Source organism: Neovison vison, chromosome 11 (genome assembly GCF_020171115.1).
Source record: "Neovison vison isolate M4711 chromosome 11, ASM_NN_V1, whole genome shotgun sequence".
Classification (NCBI taxonomy): Eukaryota; Metazoa; Chordata; class Mammalia; order Carnivora; family Mustelidae; genus Neogale; species Neogale vison.
The window spans coordinates 11,261,660-11,282,832 of NC_058101.1; the positions used below are offsets into that span (position 1 = coordinate 11,261,660).

General features: G+C 40.2%; 1 protein-coding gene across 6 annotated transcripts in view; it reads right to left on the reverse strand.

Moving 5' to 3' along the window:
• RUFY3 (RUN and FYVE domain containing 3) overlaps nt 1–21,173 on the reverse strand; it is an 84,677-nt gene that overhangs the window by 39,398 nt on the left and 24,106 nt on the right. For 2 of the 6 annotated variants that reach the window (XM_044224768.1, XM_044224771.1), the window contains exon 2: nt 11,521–11,574. The exons of the other annotated variants lie outside the window; for them this stretch is intronic. In XM_044224768.1, coding sequence (XP_044080703.1) covers nt 11,521–11,574 — 54 coding nt within the window. The remainder of the gene's footprint in view (nt 1–11,520; nt 11,575–21,173) is intronic. 6 annotated transcript variants of the gene reach the window in all.

A 21,173-nucleotide genomic window follows, 5' to 3' on the forward strand; every position in this document is an offset into this window, starting at 1 on the left:
TTTTTATTCAGTCTTCGTTTGAAAATAATCAAGAGGTGGGGAGCCTGGCTCAGCTGGTAGAGCACGTGACCGCTGACCTCAGGGCCGTGTGCTTGAGTCCCATGCTGGATGTAGAGATCACTAAAAAATGAATTATGTATTTATTTGATAGAGACATAGCGAGAAGGAACACAAGCAGGGGGAGTGGGAGAGGGAAAAGCAGGCTATCTTATCTATCTATTCTCCTTAATGCCATTTCAAATATCATACACACTTCTACTTAGAGTACCAAAGAGGAAATTCACTTCAATAAAATCTTCTCTGGGTCGAAATCTTAAAGAAGTTGAGAAAATTGTATTTATTTATTTATTTATTTATTTTGAAAAGTTGAGAAAATTTAACAACAAATTTACTTCACTGCTGCCTTTCCTTGGATAGCATAATCAAAGCTGTACTTTGCTAAAATCAAGCTTTATTATCATCAGAACATTATATCTACCCACTAATCTTAATGTGCTTGATATTAGTCACCTATTTGCACTAATTATATGCCACCAGGCAAGGAGTCTTACTTCTCTGGGGCCTCAATTTCCTTATCTGTCAAGTGAGAAGGTTAAGCTTATTTAGGAATTCTTTTATCTGACGGAAACAACACACACAAGATCAATCACCATGACTCAGTGCAGCACCAGTGGGGGCGGGGCGTGCATATTATTATCCCTGGAATGGAGAGAAACAACACTGTTTAGAAAACCCTACACATGACTCTGATACCAGATGAACTAGACCTTTACCACCAAACATGCAGCCCTGGCCTCAGCACGGGCGTCGTCTGGATGCTTTTGGAAATGGGAAACCTTGGGCTCCAATGGTACCACTGAACCATTGTGCAGAACCTCACGTTCCGCACTTTAACCAGACCCCAGGGTTTCTGTACGTGCACTCGAAGTTTGAGAAGCACCGACCTACATGACCCTTTTAGATCCAGCATATCATAATTCGACAATTTCACAGACGGCTTCCTCAAGGGCAACTAATATATATATATATTAGTGGAAAGCCCCAGGAAGAAGTAGTAATAAAGATTAGAACAGAAATAAAGAGCACATTCAAGTACTGAGAAAAATCAATAAAACTCAAAGTTGGTTCTTTCAAAAGATTAACATTGCCAAACATTTAGTTTGAGTGACCAATAGAAAAAGAGAGAAGACTCAAATAGTTAAAATCAGGAGTGAAGAGAAGACATAATTACTGACTTTACAGAAACATAGAGGATTATAAGGGAATATAATTATTTAATTGGCAATTGTGTGCCTAGATATGAGACAACCTAAATAAAATGGACAATTTCTAAGAAATATACAAATTACCAAAAGTAACTTGAGAAACAGAAAATCTGTAACAAGTAAAAGATACTGAATTTGTGGGGCGCCTGGGTGGCTCAGTTGGTTAAGCCTCTGCCTTAGACTCAGGTCATGATCTCAGGGTCCTGGGATGGAGCCCCACATCAGACTCTCTGCTCAGCAGGGAGCCTGCTTCCCCCGTCTCTCTGCCTGCCTCTCTGCCTACTTGTGATCTCTGTCAAATAAATACATAAAAATTTTTAAAAAGATTTTGTAATTTAAAAAAAATTCACAAAGAAAAAGCCAGGACCAGATGGGTTCACTACTGAAATGTACATTTAAAACATTAAAAAATACAATTAAAGCAATCCTTCCCAAACAATTCCAAAAAAATAGAAGAGGGAATATTTCCCAACTTTTTCGATGAGACCAATTATTTCCTTGAGACCAAAATCAGACAAAGATAGAGAAAAACTATAAATACCTTATGAATATAGATGCAAACCCTCAATAAAGTATTTGCAAACCAAATCTAACAACATATAAAAAGGATTATAGAATGTGACTAAATGGTTTTTTGGATGACACCACAAGCACAAGCAAAAGAAAAAAATTAACTGGATTAAAAAATGAAAAAAAAATGGGGCGCCTGAGTGGCTCAGTGGGTTAAAGCCTCTGCCTTCGGCTCAGGTCATGATCCCAGGTCCTGGGATCGAGCCCCACATCGGGCTCTCTGCTCAGCCGGGAGCCTGCTTCCTCCTCTCTCTCTGCCTGCCTCTCTGCCTATGTGATCTGTCTGTCAAATAAATAAATAAATAAAATCTTTAAAAAAAAAAAAATGAAAAAAAATTAAAACAAACTAAACTGGATTTTATCAAAATTAAAAAACACTTGTGCTTCAAAGGACATGATTAAGAAAATTAAAAGATAGCCCGTGGAATGGGAGAAAAAAAAATCTACGTATCATATCCAGTATCTGGAATATACAAAGGAGTCTTACAATTCAATAAAAGAAAAATAACCCAGTAAAAAAGAATGGACAAAGGATTTAAATAGACATTTCTTCAGAAAAGATACACAGATGGCTAATAAGTACATGAAATAAATGCCCATTAGGGAAATGCAAATGAGATAGCACTACACATTCACAAATATGGATATACTTTTAAAAATTTTTTAAAAAGGAAAATAATAAGTGTGGACAAGACTATGGAGAACCCGTCTGCACTGTTGGCAGGAATGTAAAATGGTGCAACAGCTTTGGAAAACTCAAAAGGTTACCATGGTCCCCAGCATGACCTAGCAATTCCACTCTTAGGTCTATACCCCCAAGAAGTGAAAACACATGTCCACATAAAATGTGTACATGAGTGTTCCTAACAACTTTACTCATAATAGCCTAAAAGTGGAAATGGCCCAAATGTCCACCAACTGATGAATTGATAAATAAAATGTGATTTGTATGATGAAATATTGCTCAGCAATAAAAAGGAACGAAGTACTGATGCACGCCCTATTACGAATGAACCTTTAAAACCTATGCTGAGTGAAAGAAGCCAGGCACAAAAGGCCTCAAATTTAATGACTGTTTAAATGAAATATCCAGAACAGGCAAATCTATAAAAACAGAAAGTAGTTTAGTAGTTACCAGAACCTGGGGAGAAGAGGGAATAGGGAGTCAATGCTACTGGGTACAGGGTTTCTTTATAGAGTGATCAAAGTATTCTGGGATTAGGTAGTGGTGACACATGCACAGCTCTGTAAACAAACTAACGACCACTGAACTGTACAGTTTAAAGTGGTGACTCTTGACAGTATGTGAACTCTATCTCAGTAAAGCTGTTCTTTACAAAAACCAGAGGGGAGGAGGGAGCGTATGGGTTTAGTAAGTGGCGGGAGTCAAACTGTGATGGGCACTGGGTGTTGTACGTGATGAATCACTGAATTCTTCACCTGAAACTACTATTACACTCTACATTAACTAACTGAAATTTAAATAAAAAGTTAGAAATAAAATAAAATAAGGAGGGTAACAGCAGTATAAAAAATTAATAAAAATTAAAAAATAAAAAATGCTAGAGACTTAAGAGACGTAATAAATTCAAATTCAAATAAACCAAATGAAGAGAGTCATATTTGAGACAAACAGCCTTTGAAGATAGGCTAAGTAAATATTAGGTAATATTAGGAAATTATTGTTAATTTTGTTAGGTGTGATACCGAAGTATTTGCAAGTGGAACGGCATAGCATTTGGAGTTTCCTTTAAAATAACAGATCTCTGGGGCACCTGGGTGACTCAGTTGGTTAAGAGACTGTCTTTGGCTCAGGTCATGCTCCCAGGGTCCTGGAATGGAGCCCTACATCTGGCTCCTTGCTCAGCAGGGAGCCTGCTTCTCCCTCTGCCTGCTACTCAACCTGCTTGTGCTCTCTCTCTCTCTCTAATAAATAAATAAATAAATAAATCCTTAAAAAAATAATAGCAGACCTTCTTCAAGATACGATGGGGTTACATCCCAATAAACCCACCATTCAGGTGAAAAGATTATGTTAAGAATGCATCTAATACATCTAACCCACCAAACATATGTCTGGCTTAGCCTAACTTAAAGGTGCTCAGAACATACACATTGGCTTACGGTTGGGCAAAAATCATCTAAAAAAAGCCTATTTTATAATGAAGTGTCGAATATCCCATGTAGTTTATTAAGTCGTGTACTAAAAGTAAAAAAACAGAATGGCTGCATGGCATAGCATTTTTTTTTAAGTGTCTCAGCGGTTGACCCTTGCGACTGCCTGGCCTGAGTGGGAGCTACATTTCTCTGCTGTTGTCCTGCATCACGGGAGACTAGTCCACATTTTGGGAAAAGATGAAAATTCAAGATTTGAAGAATGATGCCTACTGAATGTATATCAGTTTCACACCATCATCAAATCAAAATGTCATAAGCTGGGGATTCTAAGTACTCCAGAAACAAAAATGTGGAAATAGACGAAGTAAGATCAACAAATATGGACAATTATTGAAGCCGGGTGATGGAAACTCTAGGGTTCATTATTCTCCTTACGTACTCGAAAAATTTTGTAATTAAAAATAAAAAAGAGGTTCTATTTTTCCTTGCTTCAGATCAAAGTTTAACTGCCACCTCCTTATTGTTCTCTCTTGGCATTAGCACTGAAAAGAATGAGCTTATTTGGCAATTTAATGTTTCCAAACCATTGTTACTATCACTATTATTATCACACTCATTCTTGGGAACTGTAAAATAATTTTATATATATATATATCTCATCACATATATATATATATACACACATACATATATCACATATATATCTCTCTCTCATCACATTATATAAATATATATTGGTTTCCTATCCCTGATTCCTTATAAAGAGCTCCTAAAACCCCTGAAATTTCCTAAGTGATAAGAGCCATGGAAGTATATTTTGTTATAATATTTGATTTTTGTCCTTGGCGCCTGAAATAGCTCCAGAGTTAAAGTTACCTTTAACTTTTTGAGCACCTTTTGGAAAACCCTTAAGAATGGGGGCTGGTTGGGGTGCCTGGGTGGCTCAGTGGGTTAAAGCCTCTGTCTTCGGCTCTGGTCATGATCCCAGGGTCCTGGAATCGAGCCCCACATCGGGCTCTCTGCTCAGCACGGAGCCTGCTTCCCCTTCTCTCTCTGTGCCTGCCTCTCTGCCTCCTTGTGATCTCTGTCTGTCAAATAAATAAATAAAGTCTTAAAAAAAAAAAAAAAAAGGATGGGGGCTGGTTAACCAGGAGAAACCACCATGCGATGAGAGAGTTAGACTATTCCGCCATCTCCCACCCCCCAACTCTGAGGAGGAGAGGAGGGGCTGAAAACTGAGTTCAATCATTACTGACCAATGATTTACTCAATCATGCCTATGTACTGTAACTTCCATAAAAATCCTAACCAGAAGGTTCAGAGAGCCTCTGCGCTGGTGAACCACTGAGGCACTAGGAGGGTGAAGCACCCAGGGAGGGTAGGGAAGCTCTGTGCTCCTTCCCACGGACTTTGCCCTATGCGTCCCTTCCACCTGGCTGTTCCCGAATCGCATTCTTTTATAGCACCCCATAATCTAGCAAGTAAACCCTTCCTGAGGCCTCTGAGTCATTCTGCCAAATTAACAAACCTTATGGGGGGGGGTCACAAGAATCTGATCTGTCTGGTTGGTCAGAAGGAGAGGTGACAAGCTAGCCCTGCAACTGGCATCTGAAATGAGGGGCACCTCATTAAGGAGTGAGCCCTCAGTCTGCGCAGAGTCCGCATTAACTCCAGGTAGACAGCGTCAGAATTGAATAGACGTTGGAGAACTGGTTGGTGTGGGAAAAACCCCCACATAACTGGTGTCAGAAGTGTTGTGAGCAGTAGAGGAAAAGACTGTTTTTCTTGTAGGCACCCATTTCTCTAATCATTAAGAAGTCCAGTTATAATCCTTTTCAAGAGTTCCCTATGAAAATATGCCGGTTTCTTCCTCATTGGGTTCCCATATCATAATATAATCAATTTGTTTGGTTTCCAAATTCAACACCACAGAAGAACACCGAGAATTCTGGGAATGTTTAGAAGTAGGACAATAGTGGTCTTCGTTTTGACGCAGCATAAGAAATTGAGGAGATAAATGCAAATCCATGAGTTCCTTGCTTTGTTCAACTTATTCCACAGAAAGAATTCAAATGTTGGGGGCACCACTGTGACTCAGAAGAGCGAGACCTCTGGTCTACAAGAGTGAGATTTGTTTCTCACATTCCCTGACACTGGAGAAGTTTGCCCTACCTTTACATTTTACCATAAAATGTTAGGAAAGAAAATCCTCTTTGGGACTCCTGTGCTACTACACATCTTTACTGGGTTGTATCAAGACTGCAAGCCCCTGACCACTCTTTAACCTGGATCATTTGTCAGGGCTGTTTAGGCAGCTGATAAGTCATGAGAGGTAAGATTTTCTCACCGCTTCCTATAAAAGCAATGGATTCTCCAAACTCAGTACTCCTCAGATGCAACACAAACCCACTGGATGGGGAGCATCTTGCTGAGCCAGACCATGTCTCCCAGGTGGGGCTCTTATGCAAGACACAAGTGTGCCTAGACACAGCTCAGGCTGCTTGCCATGTCATCAATAACAAAGTCCTTCGTCTCTGACTAGGAGTTTTTGGTCTTTTGCCAGTGTCCAAGAAACAATATCAGCATCATTTTTTAGCTTATAAGTTGGATAAACCCCGGACCTGAGCAAAAATTTGAGCAAAAAAAAAATATGCTTGATAAAGCACATTTTACAGTGGGTTTTGAGTCAAGTAAGTTTGAACTTTGGTGTAGTGGTTAAGGGCACCAGCTCTGGGGGAAGCCTGCAGAGTTTCAACTCTACTTGCACTCCTTCCTGGGGGACTCTGGGGAAGCTTCTTATCTCTTTGCTTTACCTTGCACTTTTATTTTGAGATAAGTGTAGATTCGCATGCGGTTGTAAGAAATAATAGAAATTTCATGTACCCTTTGAGTAATCTCAAACCTTAGCTTAACACTTGGAATACTGTACACCTGTGCTCCAAATGACACACGACCATATCCTGTAGGACGGGAGGAAGAGCCTCACTGTGAAATCACAGAAACACAGAAGGACGGATTCCAAAAGGAGGGAATGGGTGTGTGAAGTCAGGTGAAAGGAATAGGAACGGAGTGGGGAGGTGTTCCTGGGAAGAAGTGGAAAGCACAGAAGGGTCTCTACACTAGACTTGAACCCAGCAATGGGAAGCACGGTAGGATTTGAGCAGAGAAGTAGTATGATCAAAAATTGAAGATGATGAGTCTGAGAGGATAATGCCAAGTGAATTTGGGGGAGGAGGACCCGAACGGCCTGCCATGAAGAACTAAACCCAGTCAGAAAACAGAAGAGTCACAAATAATCCAAGATTCTTACCCTGTGAAACCGGAAATGAAAATGAAAAAACCGAGTTAACTGTTTTGGGGGTAAGGGGTCAAATCAACTTGGTTTTGAATACGGTAGAGGACACTTACATGGAAGCATTCTCAACATATTTTTCATCACATAGTTGTAAATGCAAATTCAAGTTGGAGGCTGGATAATCACTAGCATAGGGATAATAGTGACAATTATTAGAAGGTTTCACCAGAGGAGATAGGTTTAAAGAGAAAGAGAAGGATGCAGGGTTAGTGGCTCAATTTAGAGGACGCCAATAATTGTATGCAGGAAACCGAATCTGAAATAGAGTCATTTCAGGAAAAGCCCTTTTTCTTCTATCTGCATGGCTAGAACATTTTTCAAACTAAAGGTCACACCCCTCAGTGAAGTATACAATAGATTTACTATGTCCCTTATAGTGAGGTCATGTATTGTTTTACAAAATGTATGTTCTGGATACATACAAATAAATGATGTATGCATCGAGTTTTTTTTTTTTTTAAGAATTTATTTATTTATTTGACAGAGAGAGATCACAAGTAGACAGAAAGGCAGGCAGAGAGTGAGAGAGAGGGGAGCAGTCTCCCTGCTGAGCAGATAGCCCGACGCGGGACTCGATCCCAGGACCCTGAGATCATGACCTGAGCCGAAGGCAGCGGCTTAACCCACTGAGCCACCCAGGCGCCTGCATCGAGTTTTGATAAAGCAAATTTTACAGTGGGTTTTGAGTCAAGTAAGTTTGAACTTTGGTGTAGTGGTTAAGGACACCAGCTCTGGGGGAAGCCTGCAGAGTTTCAACTCTACTTGCACTCCTTCCTGGGGGACTCTGGGGAAGCTTCTTATCTCTTTGCTTTTGCCTTGCACTTTTATTTTGAGATAATTGTAGATTTGCATACGGTTGTAAGAAATAATAGAAATTTCATGTACCCTTAACCTAGTTCCCCCAAAGGGTAACATTGTGCAAAACTAGACTACATCACCAAAACTGGGATACTGACACTGAATTACAGTCAAGACACAATGTTGCCATCAGCCAAACCCACTTCCTCCAGCCCTCTTCCCCCTCTCAACCCTTGGCAACTGCTGTTTTCCATTTATATATATGTTTTATCACTTTAAGGTTATATAAATGTAATCACACAGTACGTAACTTTTTAAAATTGGCTCCCCCCCCCCAACCCGGCATAACTGCTTAGAGATTCCTCCGGGTTGCTGTGTGTATCTATGGTTTATTACTCTCTGTCTCCGAGCAGTATTCCACTGGGAACCTTAACTCTGCAGGCCTCAGGTTCCTCATCTATGAAATGTAATAGGGTTTTGAAGACTAAACAAATGTGTGTATGTCAAGTGTTTAGAAATTAAAATTATTATGGTTCTCCATAAACAAGTATAAGATCGTTATTTAAAATAAACCTTTACTGAATGACTATGTGACACAGCGCTAGAGGCTAAGAATATCTCTTAGATGTGTTCCTTCCATTTTTAAAGAAGGTAGATGTTAAGTCTTAACCCAAAAGAAAATATGTGAAGGAACCAGTAAGCAATCTTGGTCAAATAATACTTCATACAGGTATATTATTTCCTTAATTCAAGTAACGTCCCAACCATTTCAGTGCTTAGAGAGATGGGTAGTAATCTGGGTAACCGTAAGTTCAGAGTCAGTATAAGAGGCTAGTCATGAGTATAGAAAGGAATTTAGTATTTATTGAGAAACTAAAGATAGTATACTATGTGCTTTTATAATTTTATTTAATTTTCATAATTTTCTAGTGAGTTTCCAAATTTTAGACACAAATCAGTAATAGTATGTAATGAGATGAGATGCCAGATAATGCATCAGTGTAGAAAGCATGCTACCTTTCCACCCGAAGGTGACACTTCATATTCAATCAACCAAGAGTTACAGACACATTGAATGTAACGCCAACCACCACTGTAAGAAATCGTTCACCAGGAAAAACTTCAATCTCGACAAAATTTAAACAAAACAAAACCCCAAAGCTAACAGTTCTAATTTATAACCTCCCAGAGTTTGTTATTTTAAAAAGCAAATTCTCAGGAGGCTGGAAACCAGTGTTAACACTTCATCTACTAAAAAGGCAACTGTTAGTACAAATCCATGGTAACAGATGAGAAACAGAATTGAAACGGCTCAGCAGTGAAGGTCTCTGGAGAAGATCTGAGCCCACATACATCGTCCGCTTTCTCAGGGTCTGGAACCGGAACCCACTGCAGACCCCGAGATGCTAAGTGTGTTACGCAAGGGCAACACTCCTTACCTCATGTTTATTCTTGTTACAAGTGTGCATTTATAAAAACTCTGAAGTTAAACAGTACAGTAAAACTAGCATTTCACATAACTGAAATGAGGCAAGAGAAATAGAAATGGTAATAAAAAAAAGGATGAAATGACTCAAAAAAGTTAATGAGTAAAGCCATTTCCCTCCCCCATTCTAATTTTTTCTTAAAACTACATTCTAGAAAGACTTTTTTTCTGAAAATACATTCTTGACCAACATTACCATATACTATGTGACTGGTAATCCACTGAGATCTTCCCTTTCTGATTTTACCTACAATAATCACTCACAAAAATTCCCTCAAAAACGCAATGAAAAAGAGGAGGCTGCCTCTCACAGTAGGCCTGATTCTTGAAGTGGTACTTTGTATTAAAGAAATGGAATTTTGCCAGGTTGAGTCCTAGGGAAGAAGTCTTCAAGAATGGCACAGATTAGTTGGCTTTTATGAAGCACTTTTCTTTAGGGCTGAGCCTATTAAAGGAATCAAAACCTTACACTTGTGTGGTGCCTGGTAAATCATCAGAACAGCCGCTAACCTAACAGTAAACGCTACTCAGCGAATGAATCAACACCCGCCTCTTTGTTTTCCTTTGTCTATGAACTGCCAATCAACTATGTAATACTCATTTTTTTCACTGAATTATACACAACTAGTTACAATAAAAGCAGAATCAAAGTTGGAATAAAGACACAGTTTCACTATAGGAAATGAGATGAAACTTAGAATAATTTACTCATTCGAAGTACAATGATGAAGAAGATACTACTGGGCATGGGTAGTCTTGTCTGGTACGACCAAAGGGACTGAGCACAGTACCACCCCAGGTATCACAGGGACACTGAGAAGTTTAAGACATAGAAAGATTTTACACTCGAACTAGGGACGATAAACACACAAGAACAACAAGTAAAATGGCTCAAGCTCCAAGTCCTGCAGGCTTGGTGAACGGAGAAATGAATGTGGGCCACAGCTGTCAAGGAGCACTTCCTTCGAGATGCTCCCATCTGGACTGACAGGTGTGTTGGGAGGGGGGAGGATGCAGGGGGGGAGAGGAGGGCGTTAAATGCTCCGGGTGGAACACTGCAGGAGGCAAGGCAGGAGAGGAGGCTGATGCCCTCACGCACAGGCAGTGAAAGGGCCACTCGGTCTGCCCGCAGGCCAGGGGATGTCTATGTGCTGAAGCTGGGGGACATTCAGGGCCCAGGCAAAGTGGGAGAACATAAAATGATACAGTAAAGTGGAGCCAAACTTCAATTTTTCTATTTCTATTATAAATTATGTAAACTACCTCACGCTCCCTAAAGTTAGGTGCCGATTACAGAAGAAACAACTCTTGGTGTGGGGAGCCTTCATATACTGGAACATAGGTGCTACTCTTGGAAGTAATTCCACCAGAAAGTAATGCTATTACAGGACCAAGCTGAAAGTGCTGAATGCTACGGAAATCTGCAAATCTGAGCAACATTCCAGACTGGATACTTCAGATTCCTGGGATCTGTCTTGTTTCTGATACTGTGGAACTCACAGGAATATATACTTTCATGAATGATAAAACGATTTACATCTTCCCAACAAATAAATGAAAAAACAAAAAGCCATAGAAAAATTTGATATAACTTGAAATAAAGTCCCCTTAAAACATGGTATCAACAAACATCCTAAAGGGACAGCATAAACATGTACTTATGACATTGTGCTTGGAACCACAAGGAGAAAGATTTAAAATGTAAGACTCTGAAAACCCTAACCCTGTTCAAATGAGGCACCTGTTTGGAAAAATCTGGCAAATATTTCTTACTATTCCAGTTATTGCCATGAGAAACAAAACCTAAAGCAGACAGTCTGGTTTATGGAAAACAATCAAAAGGTGGTTAGAAATTAAAAAAAGAAAAGAAAAGAAAGAAAGGAAAAAGAAGAAAGAAAAAAGCTGAAAGATGTTGGTGTGGCACGCACCTTCTGTATCATCGCGCATTTGCTCCACCAAATCTGTCAAATCCTCCCAAGAGTCTTTGCAAACGGCAAAAAGAAAGGAAAAGAAAGATAAAATGTCATGCAAGCCAAGAAAGAAAAGTGCTATTAAAAACAAGGTTTCAAAAGGGATAACTGAAAGGGAGATTTCCTAGAATGCTTTCAGCTTAACCCAGAGATTAACAGTGAAAGGGGCTGGGAACATCGGAGGAGGAGGACATTAGCAGAGATATCAACTAAGACTATTAAATCTGCTTCAAAGCTAAAATAATCTCAAAATCTCTAGTAAGAGATAACAAAGATGCACTTCCCACAAAAAAGTAAAAAAGATTTTTTTTCCACTGAAAATCAAGACTAGTCTGTTGGTATCTTTTAAGTGCACACAAGGTTGATTTCATTCAACTTTTGTTTTGACCACTTCAGGGAAGCTGGAAAATAAGGGAATGCTTTTTAGACTCAGGCCAAATGTCATGATACAAACTAGTGACTCTTCTTAAAATAAGCAAAGAAAAATCTAAATACCTTTCCCAAAGCCCTCCATCCCCACAATTCTTCCCCAGATCAAAAATAAAGGAGACAATGCTACTTTGAAGACAAATCACTTATAAAAGTACTCTCTCCTTTTACTACAAATTCAATGTTCTTGTACACAGAATATTCCATGTGAGACAGAAGGACTGGAAAGAACATGAAGATTACAATATAATAGTACTCTGTGTCTTAGAGCTGTGGGATGACCGTTTGAAAATAAATTTTGAGAACCTATGGAATTTTTTTGAAAAGTATATCAGCTTCTCCTACAGTAATTCTGAAGCTATTATATTGTACACTATTGCAATATTTATATGCAAACACAAAATCACGTGAATTTCATATGTATAAATATGCAGCAAATAAAGAGAAATTGTCAGAAGGTGAAGCATAATGAAAATGAGAAAATGGGGAAAGGATACTTTGTCCACAATAAACCTTCCTTCCTGAAAAATATACCACAGAAACCACCATAGGGTCTGAGGCAATAACACGGAATCACGATCTTAGAAAAGAATTGATCGTTTCTCACCAGTTTATTAAGTTATCACTGTAAATTAATTGGTTAATTTTTAGTTAATAATAAATAACTAATAAAGGAAGAAAGAAAGAATAACATCTATAATAGCCTCAAATAAATTTAGGTCATGTTTTAGCACCAAATGAGTCTAGGCAAATTTACGAAAAATGCTTGGTTTTCAGAGCTTTTTTGGATTCTGCAATTGTGGATATATATGTAATAAAGATAGTGTTTCATATAGAAAAAGTACAGTATCAGCATTAGTTACTTTTATTTTTAAAGTAAATTAATGTTAAAATATCATTTTCAAGTAGAATCTCCTGCTACAGATTTATACTACGTAGGATTACAGGATTACAAGAATATAATCTTAACTATCACATGAGTTTATTCCAAAGACTTGCTATGTTGGGGCGCCTGGGTAGCTCAGTGGGTTGAAGCCTCTGCCTTCAGCTCAGGTGCCCTGGGACCGAGCCACTCAGCCGGGAGCCTGCTTCCTCCCGCCCCCGCACCTGCCTGCCTCTCTGCCTACTTGTGATCTCTGTCAAATAAATAAATAAAATCTTAAAAAAAAAAAAAAAAAAGACTTGCTATGTTGACCTTGTGAAAGTCAGTAAGGTGAATATTCCTATTTTATCCTACATTTTCTTTACCTATAAATTGTATTTGTCACCTAATAAAAGTCTACCTAGTTATCAAAGCAAAATACAGAGGTCCTCCAAGACCTGTGCACAGAAGAACTCTGGAAAATAAATCTCTAGTTAGGGAGGGGTGCTGAGTACAAGGGGTCTCTCTGACTTTCCCCTTGCTGTGTCCCAACTACAGCAGTTTCCCAGTCTGTTCCAATCAGATATATATTTTTTTATGCTTTAAAAACAAATTTAAAAATTACGAGTGTCGGGGATAGAATCAATTTAAAAGAGCTCTCCTCCCCCCGAAAGATTAAAAAAGGTGTTTTTTTCTCCTTCCAAAGTTGTTCTCTACTTACCATGACATGCTCAGCATTTCATTACAATAAAGAATGGATACTGTGATGTTCTTTTATAATCTTCTCAAAGAAGGATTTATAAAATATTTAAAAAATTATGCCCTCTGGAATATGGTCAAGTTATTAAAACAATGAAAGTATCTAAATACACGAGTTGAAGATGGTAGTACCATAGGCAATTCTTATCTTTTCTCCCAGAACATTGCATTTTTCTTAGGGATAATACTTGGCTGCTTTCAAGCATGTTTTGCCTGATCTAAAAATCTATAATAACTTTGTGTCATACAATACCTATTCATGAATTTCAGAGAACAATAATCTACAGAAGAGAGGCCTGCATTACAATTTTTCTATCGATGGTGCATAATTCAGAGCTGTAGCAATCGGACCCATATCAAATACATACTGTAAATGTGAAATAGTAAAGGGAGCTTCTAAAGTTACTCTAGCTAAACAGCCTCAGTTCCCACTCAAAGCACTAACTGACAAGGAAAGGAGGTGCAGAGCTTGGAACTGACAAGTGGACTGTCACCGTGTGTAGTGCCCCGAGTCTGGTGACAAAACATCGGGACCACCCCTCCACTCTGGATGCTCGGCTTAAATGGTTAGAAATGCTGTAGAAATGTGAGATACACATGAACAAAGTCATTTTTCAAAGTCAAGAGATAAGAGACAAGGCTGGAACTACACGAGAGAGCCCCGCATTGGGAAGCATAGCTTATTTGAGGCTCAGTGAACTATCTTCTGGGCTATGGTTCTGTTTCAGGTCTAAGAATGACTAAGTCAGCAGACTGATTAGGTAGTACTGTCAAATATTTGCTTGGTGGCAATGGCAGTGTAGTCTGGTAGAAGGGGTCCTGGCTCTGATATGGATCAAGATTTGGGGCCGCTGTTCTCACAAGGCCTCGGGCCCTGTGTAATTCCATCTTTTCTTTCTGGATGAGAGAATTATCTGAACCTCCTTCTCTCTCTCTTTTCTTTTTTTAAGATTCTATTTTTATTTACTTGACAGATCACAAGTAGGCAGAGAGGCAGGCGGGGGTGGGGGGTGGGAAGCAGGCACCCTGCTGAGTGGAGAGCCCTATGTGGGGCTCGATCCCAGCGCCCTGGGATCATGACCTGAGCCAAAGGCAGAGGCTTTAACCCACTGAGCCACCCAGGTACCCCAACCTCCTTCTCTCTTAAGAGATGCTTGAATGAGGGGTGCCTGGGTGGCTCAGTTGTTAAGCGTCTGCCTTCTGCTCAGGTCATGATCCATGGGTCCTGGGATGGAGCCCAGCATCGGGCTCCCTGCTCAGCGGGAAGCTTGCTTCTCCCTCTCTTGTATTCCCTCTCTCGCTGCATCTCTCTCTGTCAAATAATACATAAAATCTTTAAAAAAAAAAAAAAAAAAGAAAAAGAAAGAAAAGAAAAGAAAAATGCTTGAAAGAGCTCGAAGTGCTTCTCTATGATTTCCATGTCCAGGGCTGTGAGAGCTCTCTTTTTGATATATTTTTTTTTTCAGGAATGTCGTTACTATAGACAACCCAATTACAGTCAAGTTTAGAGACAAATGCAACCAAGCTGCACCGTCTCCTTGAGGCTGGGTGGCTCTGATTTACAAAGTGTATTACAGTTTCTTGGGGGGAAAATCTTCCTGAAGCCCCAACTACTAATCATAAATAACTCTTTAAAGGACTTTTGTGAAAATAAAAGCTAGCTAAAGGGGGAGCCTGGGTGGCTCAGTGGGTTAAGCCTCTGCCTTCGGCTCAGGTCATGATCCCAGGGTCCTGGGATTGAGCCCCACATCAGGCTCTCTGCTCAGCAGGGAGCCTGCTTCCTCCTCTCTCTCTCTCTGCCTGCCTGTCTACTCGTGATCTCTGTCTGTCAAATAAACAAAAAAATAAATAATCTTTAAAAAAAAAAAAAAGAAAATATAGTTCCAAAAAAAAAAAAGCTAGCTAAAGTACTTAGCCACTCCTTAGGTATTGTGTCGACTTTGCCTTTACAACAAACCAACATGTGCCCTGTATTCTCATTTGGCTAACAAGCTGGACTCTTCTAAGTATATCTGCCATAATTAAGAAAGCAAATAGAGTGGGATTTTAAAAAAAAGACCCTAAAATAAGTACTAAACGTAGTAGAAAAAAACAAGTCAACATAAGCAGACCAAACGACAGGTTTAACAGAGGAGGTGCTGTTAAACTAATAATACACAATTAGCTTGGTAATACAAATATTAGCACAGGAACTGCCAAAGTAGTTTTTAAAAATGCTAAGAGGTTTTGTTCTAATAAACTAGTAATTTAGGTCAAGATCTATCTTTTTCCCCACAGTAGAGTAAAAACAAAAACATCAGCGAAGAAACACAAATGGTCCTGAAAAAAGTAACATGAAGCGACCGCAATCCTGTGATTTAAACGAGAAATCTCTGTTTGGTCTTCCTCCCCAGTCCCTGGCACAGGGCTCCTGACCCTCGCCAGTTCCTAAGTAATAACAGCACTCGGAGCACTTCTGTTCTCATGAGGCGACTCGGGGTGGGCTTCTGGATGGGGGCTGGAGCCCAGAAAGACCAAGCCACAATTACAAGCTTGGACTTTTCTGTCCTGCTTCCCACTTCTTCAGACAGAAAGGCGGGAAACGGAGTCTACTGATCATGCTATGCGGGGAAGCGCCACAAAATCCCCGTAGTATGGGTTTAAAAGCTTTCCAGATGGTGAACCCGTCTCCATACCAGGAGGGTGACACACCCCAAATCCACCGGGAAGAAGCTCTCGCATTTGGGCCCTCCCAGACCTCTCCCTATGTATCTCTTCATCTGACTGTTCATCTGTATCCTGTTATCATATCCTTTACTAAAGGGCAAACCTGCATGTTTCCCTGAGTTCTGTGAACTGTTCTAGCAAATAACTGAATCTAAGGGGAAAGAGGTCATGGGAGCCTCTGATTTGTCGCCCAGCTAGACAGAAGTTGTGGGTAACCTGGGGATCTACTACTTGTGATTAGTACCTGGAGTGGGGGGCAGTTTTGCAGGATTGAGCCCTTAACCTGTGGGATCTGACACTGTCTCCAGGTGGACAGAGTCAGAACTGAGTTAAACTACAGGACACCCAGCTGGTGTCACAGGATTGCTTGGTGTTAGAACCACCCCCAACCCCCAACACATACACACACACATATTTGGTGACCAGCAATGTTAGAAGTAAAGTATTCTGTGTGAAAGGAGAAAGACACAAGAAAAATGCAGGCTTTCTTAGTACAGTTATCAATGCTTGAGCCATTTAATACTTAGTATGTAGGCTGAGCAAAGGATTTTACTACGGCAGTTTGTACAGAAGTCACAAACAGAAAATATCCCTAGACACACTGCCCTTGAGGAAAACTAAGTAACTGTGACATTCCTAAGTCAGGTGAGCAGCTATGGGACACTGGAAGGTTGGGGAGGATATGGGCTGATAGGGACCGAGGGGGATGAGGAAAAGGGGAACCCCCACATCGGGAGACCCTCTGCTGCCTTCCCTGAATAGCAAGAAATAAACACGAGGAGTCTGATATCCTCAACTGGGAAGCTTGCTACCCACAGGACTAGACATTATGGAATTCTCAGATGAAACGCAGGACACATCCTAGGGCGCCTGGGTGCTCAGTGCATTAAGCCTCTGCCTTCAGATCAGGTCATGGTCTCAGGGTCTGGGATCGAGCCCCGCATTGGGCTCTCTGCTTGGCAGGGAGTCTGCTTACCACCCACCCCCCAACTCTGCCTGCCTCTCTGCCTACTTGTGACCTTGTGACCTAAATAAAAATCTTAAAAAAAAAAAATGCAGAACACATCCTAAATTTTACAGCTCTAGAAGAAAGGAGAAATCCCAGCAGCCTTTCACCCCAGAAAACAGACTCCAGCAATCACAGAAAATCGTGAAATTTCTCATTATACTTTTAACAGTAAAATTCATTCTCTTCTGCTTAGGATATTGTCATTAGCTTAAAGAAAGAAAAAAGATAAAATACAATCATGCAGTTTATAGCTGCTGAATCAATTGTCCTAAACACACACACACACACACACACACACACAACTATTTCCTTTGGAAAGTTCAGATTTTAGAATTGTGAGAAACCACAGCCAACCGCAGAAGGGAAAGGCAAAAACGAGTTGCAAAGTAGCTAATATGTAAGTTCAAGAAACCATGCTACTAAAGACATTTTTTTTAATGTTTATGGCAGCTTGGGGAAATGTGTCTAAAAAACAAAAATATCTTACTATCTGACTCAAAAACTCCCTATCTCAAAAGGAAAATTAGTAAAGTGCTCAAAGTATAATCATAATGATGTACCTAAACTGTCAGTGGTGGCCAAATTTAGAAACAACCTAAAAGTTGTAACAAGGAAGTCAAAGAAATCATGGCATATCCAAAAAATGGAAGACATTAAATGAGGTGATACAGATTTCTATTTACTGATGTGGAAAGATACTATGGAGGAAAAAAGGCAGGTCACACAACACAGGAATGATACTATTTTACATGTAAAATCTGTGTGAGCTTATAAGTGAACTCTGTTTGTATATATTAATGAAAAAAGAGAATCTGATTACTAAATCTTATCTGTGGTTATCCATAGGTGCTAGAACTTCAGGTGAATTTTACTATTTTGTGTTTTATACTCTTCTGTATTCTGTAACTCTTACAGTGTGAATATATCATTTATATAACTAGAAAAATAGAGTTGTTTTCATAAAATACATATGTACATAGCAATAACATATACACACTTTCTTAAAAACCCTCCATTATGTTCAGCACACTGACATATACATTTTATTTGGGAATAGTTAATTATAATGAAAAATAAGTACTTCGGGGTGAATTGGTCAACAAATCTATTTCTATGTCCCTCTACACAGTGCTTCTAAGCTCATCAAATCTTTCTGTTTGTTCTCCAGCAAAGTTCAAATGTGAAAAACTCTAAGAACAGGTTTTCATATTACTCCTCTGTACTCAAAAGTATTTCAGGAGCACGTGGGTGGCTCAGTTGATTAATATCCGCCTTCGGCTGGGGCCATGATCTCGGGGTCCTGGGATGGAGCCCCGCATCCAGCTCCCTGCTGAGTCTGCATCTCCCCCTCTCCCTCTGCCCCTCCCCTGCCTTCCTGCTGTCGATCTTGCTTTCTGTTGGAAAAAAAAAAAAGTACTTCATAGCAGTCATAGTGGACTGGTGGGGGGCTGGGGGAGCCATAATGGAAAACTGTGCCTTATTATACTTCCTATTTTTCTCCCCAAATGGAGGCACTGCCAAAAAAACCAAAATACAGCACACCCGAAGAGCAGAGAACATTGTGGGTCTCTCAGATGACAGCCCTTGCCCTTCCCAGCCTAGCCTCACAGGTCCCCGAGTCTGGAATCCGAGCAGCCGGATTCTAATCGAGCTCCCTCACTGAGCAGTTACCTATCTGGCACAGATTCATATCTGGAAAATGATAAATACGTCAGCGCTTACGGTATGAGGAAATGACCTGGCATGGAAGCTGATAGCCCAAAGAAGAGTTAATGTAAACTCCATTAAGAAAGGCATAAATTAAAGGTTAAAGAAAAAGCTCTATTCTGAGAAAGGTCCGGAAAGGCTCGCCAACAGGGAGGAGGAAAGAGGGTGAGTCACTGTGATCAAGGACAGCGCACGGAAGCAGACTCCAGCGCAGGGCATGAAGGAGCTGGGAAGGAACTGGAACGAGAAGGAAAAGCTGATTTTTTTTTTTTTTTTTTAGATTTTATTGATTTATTTGACAGACAGAGATCACAAGCAGTCAGAAAGGCAAGCAGAGAGAGAGGAGGAAGCAGGTTCCCTGCCGAACAGAGAGCCCGATGCAGGGCTCGATCCCAGGACCCTGAGATCATGACCCGAGCTAAAGGCAGCAGCTTTAACCCACTGAACCACCCAGACGCCCCAGGAAAAGCTGATTTTACGGAGAGCACGATGGTCGGTTCTGAGGCTTCACACAGCTCTGCTGAGATTTCTCTCCCAGAGAGGACTTTAAAAGTTGGGCAAAACTTACCTTGAAAGGATGACTAGCCAAGCTATTCCACAGCAGAGCAACAAGAAGGGATGAACTTTGTCCAAAGAACTTTGCCCAGTAAAGCTTCTGAGACGGTCCTGAAAGCTACCACGTCCGCACTTGGAGAAGTTCACACAAACCGCCTGGTGCACTTGGGGCCACAAGCTGGAGACCCTGACGGCGGGGATCTGAGGCCATCCAGGCTGCTGGCAGCAAACGTTCCCCTAATCTCACCCAGGGCAGATTACGAAAGTTGTGCCGTATCAAAAGCAAACAGCAAGAGCGGGATTCTACGAAAACCAGAATCCTCTCAATTTGGTTTTTCTTTTCTGAACCCTTCTGAAAAGAATAAATCAAATACTGTACTGAATGCACTCGAGTCTAGACCCTGTGGTCACCCTTGGGCACTGCATGGAGCTTTCAGAAGCCGAGCTCTGAAAACAAAGCATGCCAGTGAATAAACACAGGCCTGTGACGTGGAAAAACTCAAACACATGCACATGCAAAAATGACACTGACGATAGAATTCAAAGCAGTAGCCCCGCGTTCAGGCAACTGCTCCTTTTTGTGGATATGTGAAGCTGTTATGGAAAGTACTCCTAAGTATGGGGCAGATGGGTGACCGCACGCCTACAGTTTTCAAAAAGCTTACTTTCCGCTTTTAAAAAGATAGCATTTTTCCCTATTATAGTAATATATCCTCTTTAGAATATTTGGAAGACATAAAGAAGTATAAAGGATATCCTAATAATCACCTGTCATTCCACTATCCAGAGGGAATAACTTTTAACATTTTTGGTACATTTTGTTTTACTTGTGGTGAGTGTGTATCCCTCCCTTTCACACGAACTGTGACCACAGTGTATGTAGTTTGGAAGACAGCTTTTAAAAATTACATTCTAAACAATACCCTATGCCATTAAATATTGTTCAAAAACACCATTTCTAGTGCCTGTTGTACAGACATGTTAGAATTTATTGGGCCATTTTCCTGTTCGGCTATACTTGTGCCGCTTTTTAAGGTTTTGCTACGATAAATCATAAAACTGCGCCTTGAATCAGAATCTCTATTATTTCCTGAAGATGGATGTCTGGTATAATCACTGGAACTTAATTTTTTGAGGCTCTTGATTCACAGTGATTAACTGATTTCCAAAAAGTCTGCACTAACGTATATGCCTACCAGCAGAGCCCATGCCCCAGTGTTCCTAAACTCTCATCAGCGCTGAGTATTAGTCATGGATATATCAGAAAACAACAATAACAAATTACTATGTTACACTAAACTTCAATTTTCTAGGTAAGATACAGTGAGTCTGGAATAGAAGATAAATGTCTAAAAAAAATTAAATTAAAAAACTAAAAAAAACCATAAATTGTGTGTAATGGAGGGAAGGTATTTCAATAATCCTTTCTTTCACCCCTGATCATCTGTTGGGGTTAGGAGGTATCACTGAGTTCACCCAAAGTGTGTCGTTGGACAGCTGCCATAAACAGTACACAGTACCATGAGGCCTTCTGAAGGAGGCAAAAGAAAAGTCTTGCCCCAAAGAACTTTCTACGTAATTTCA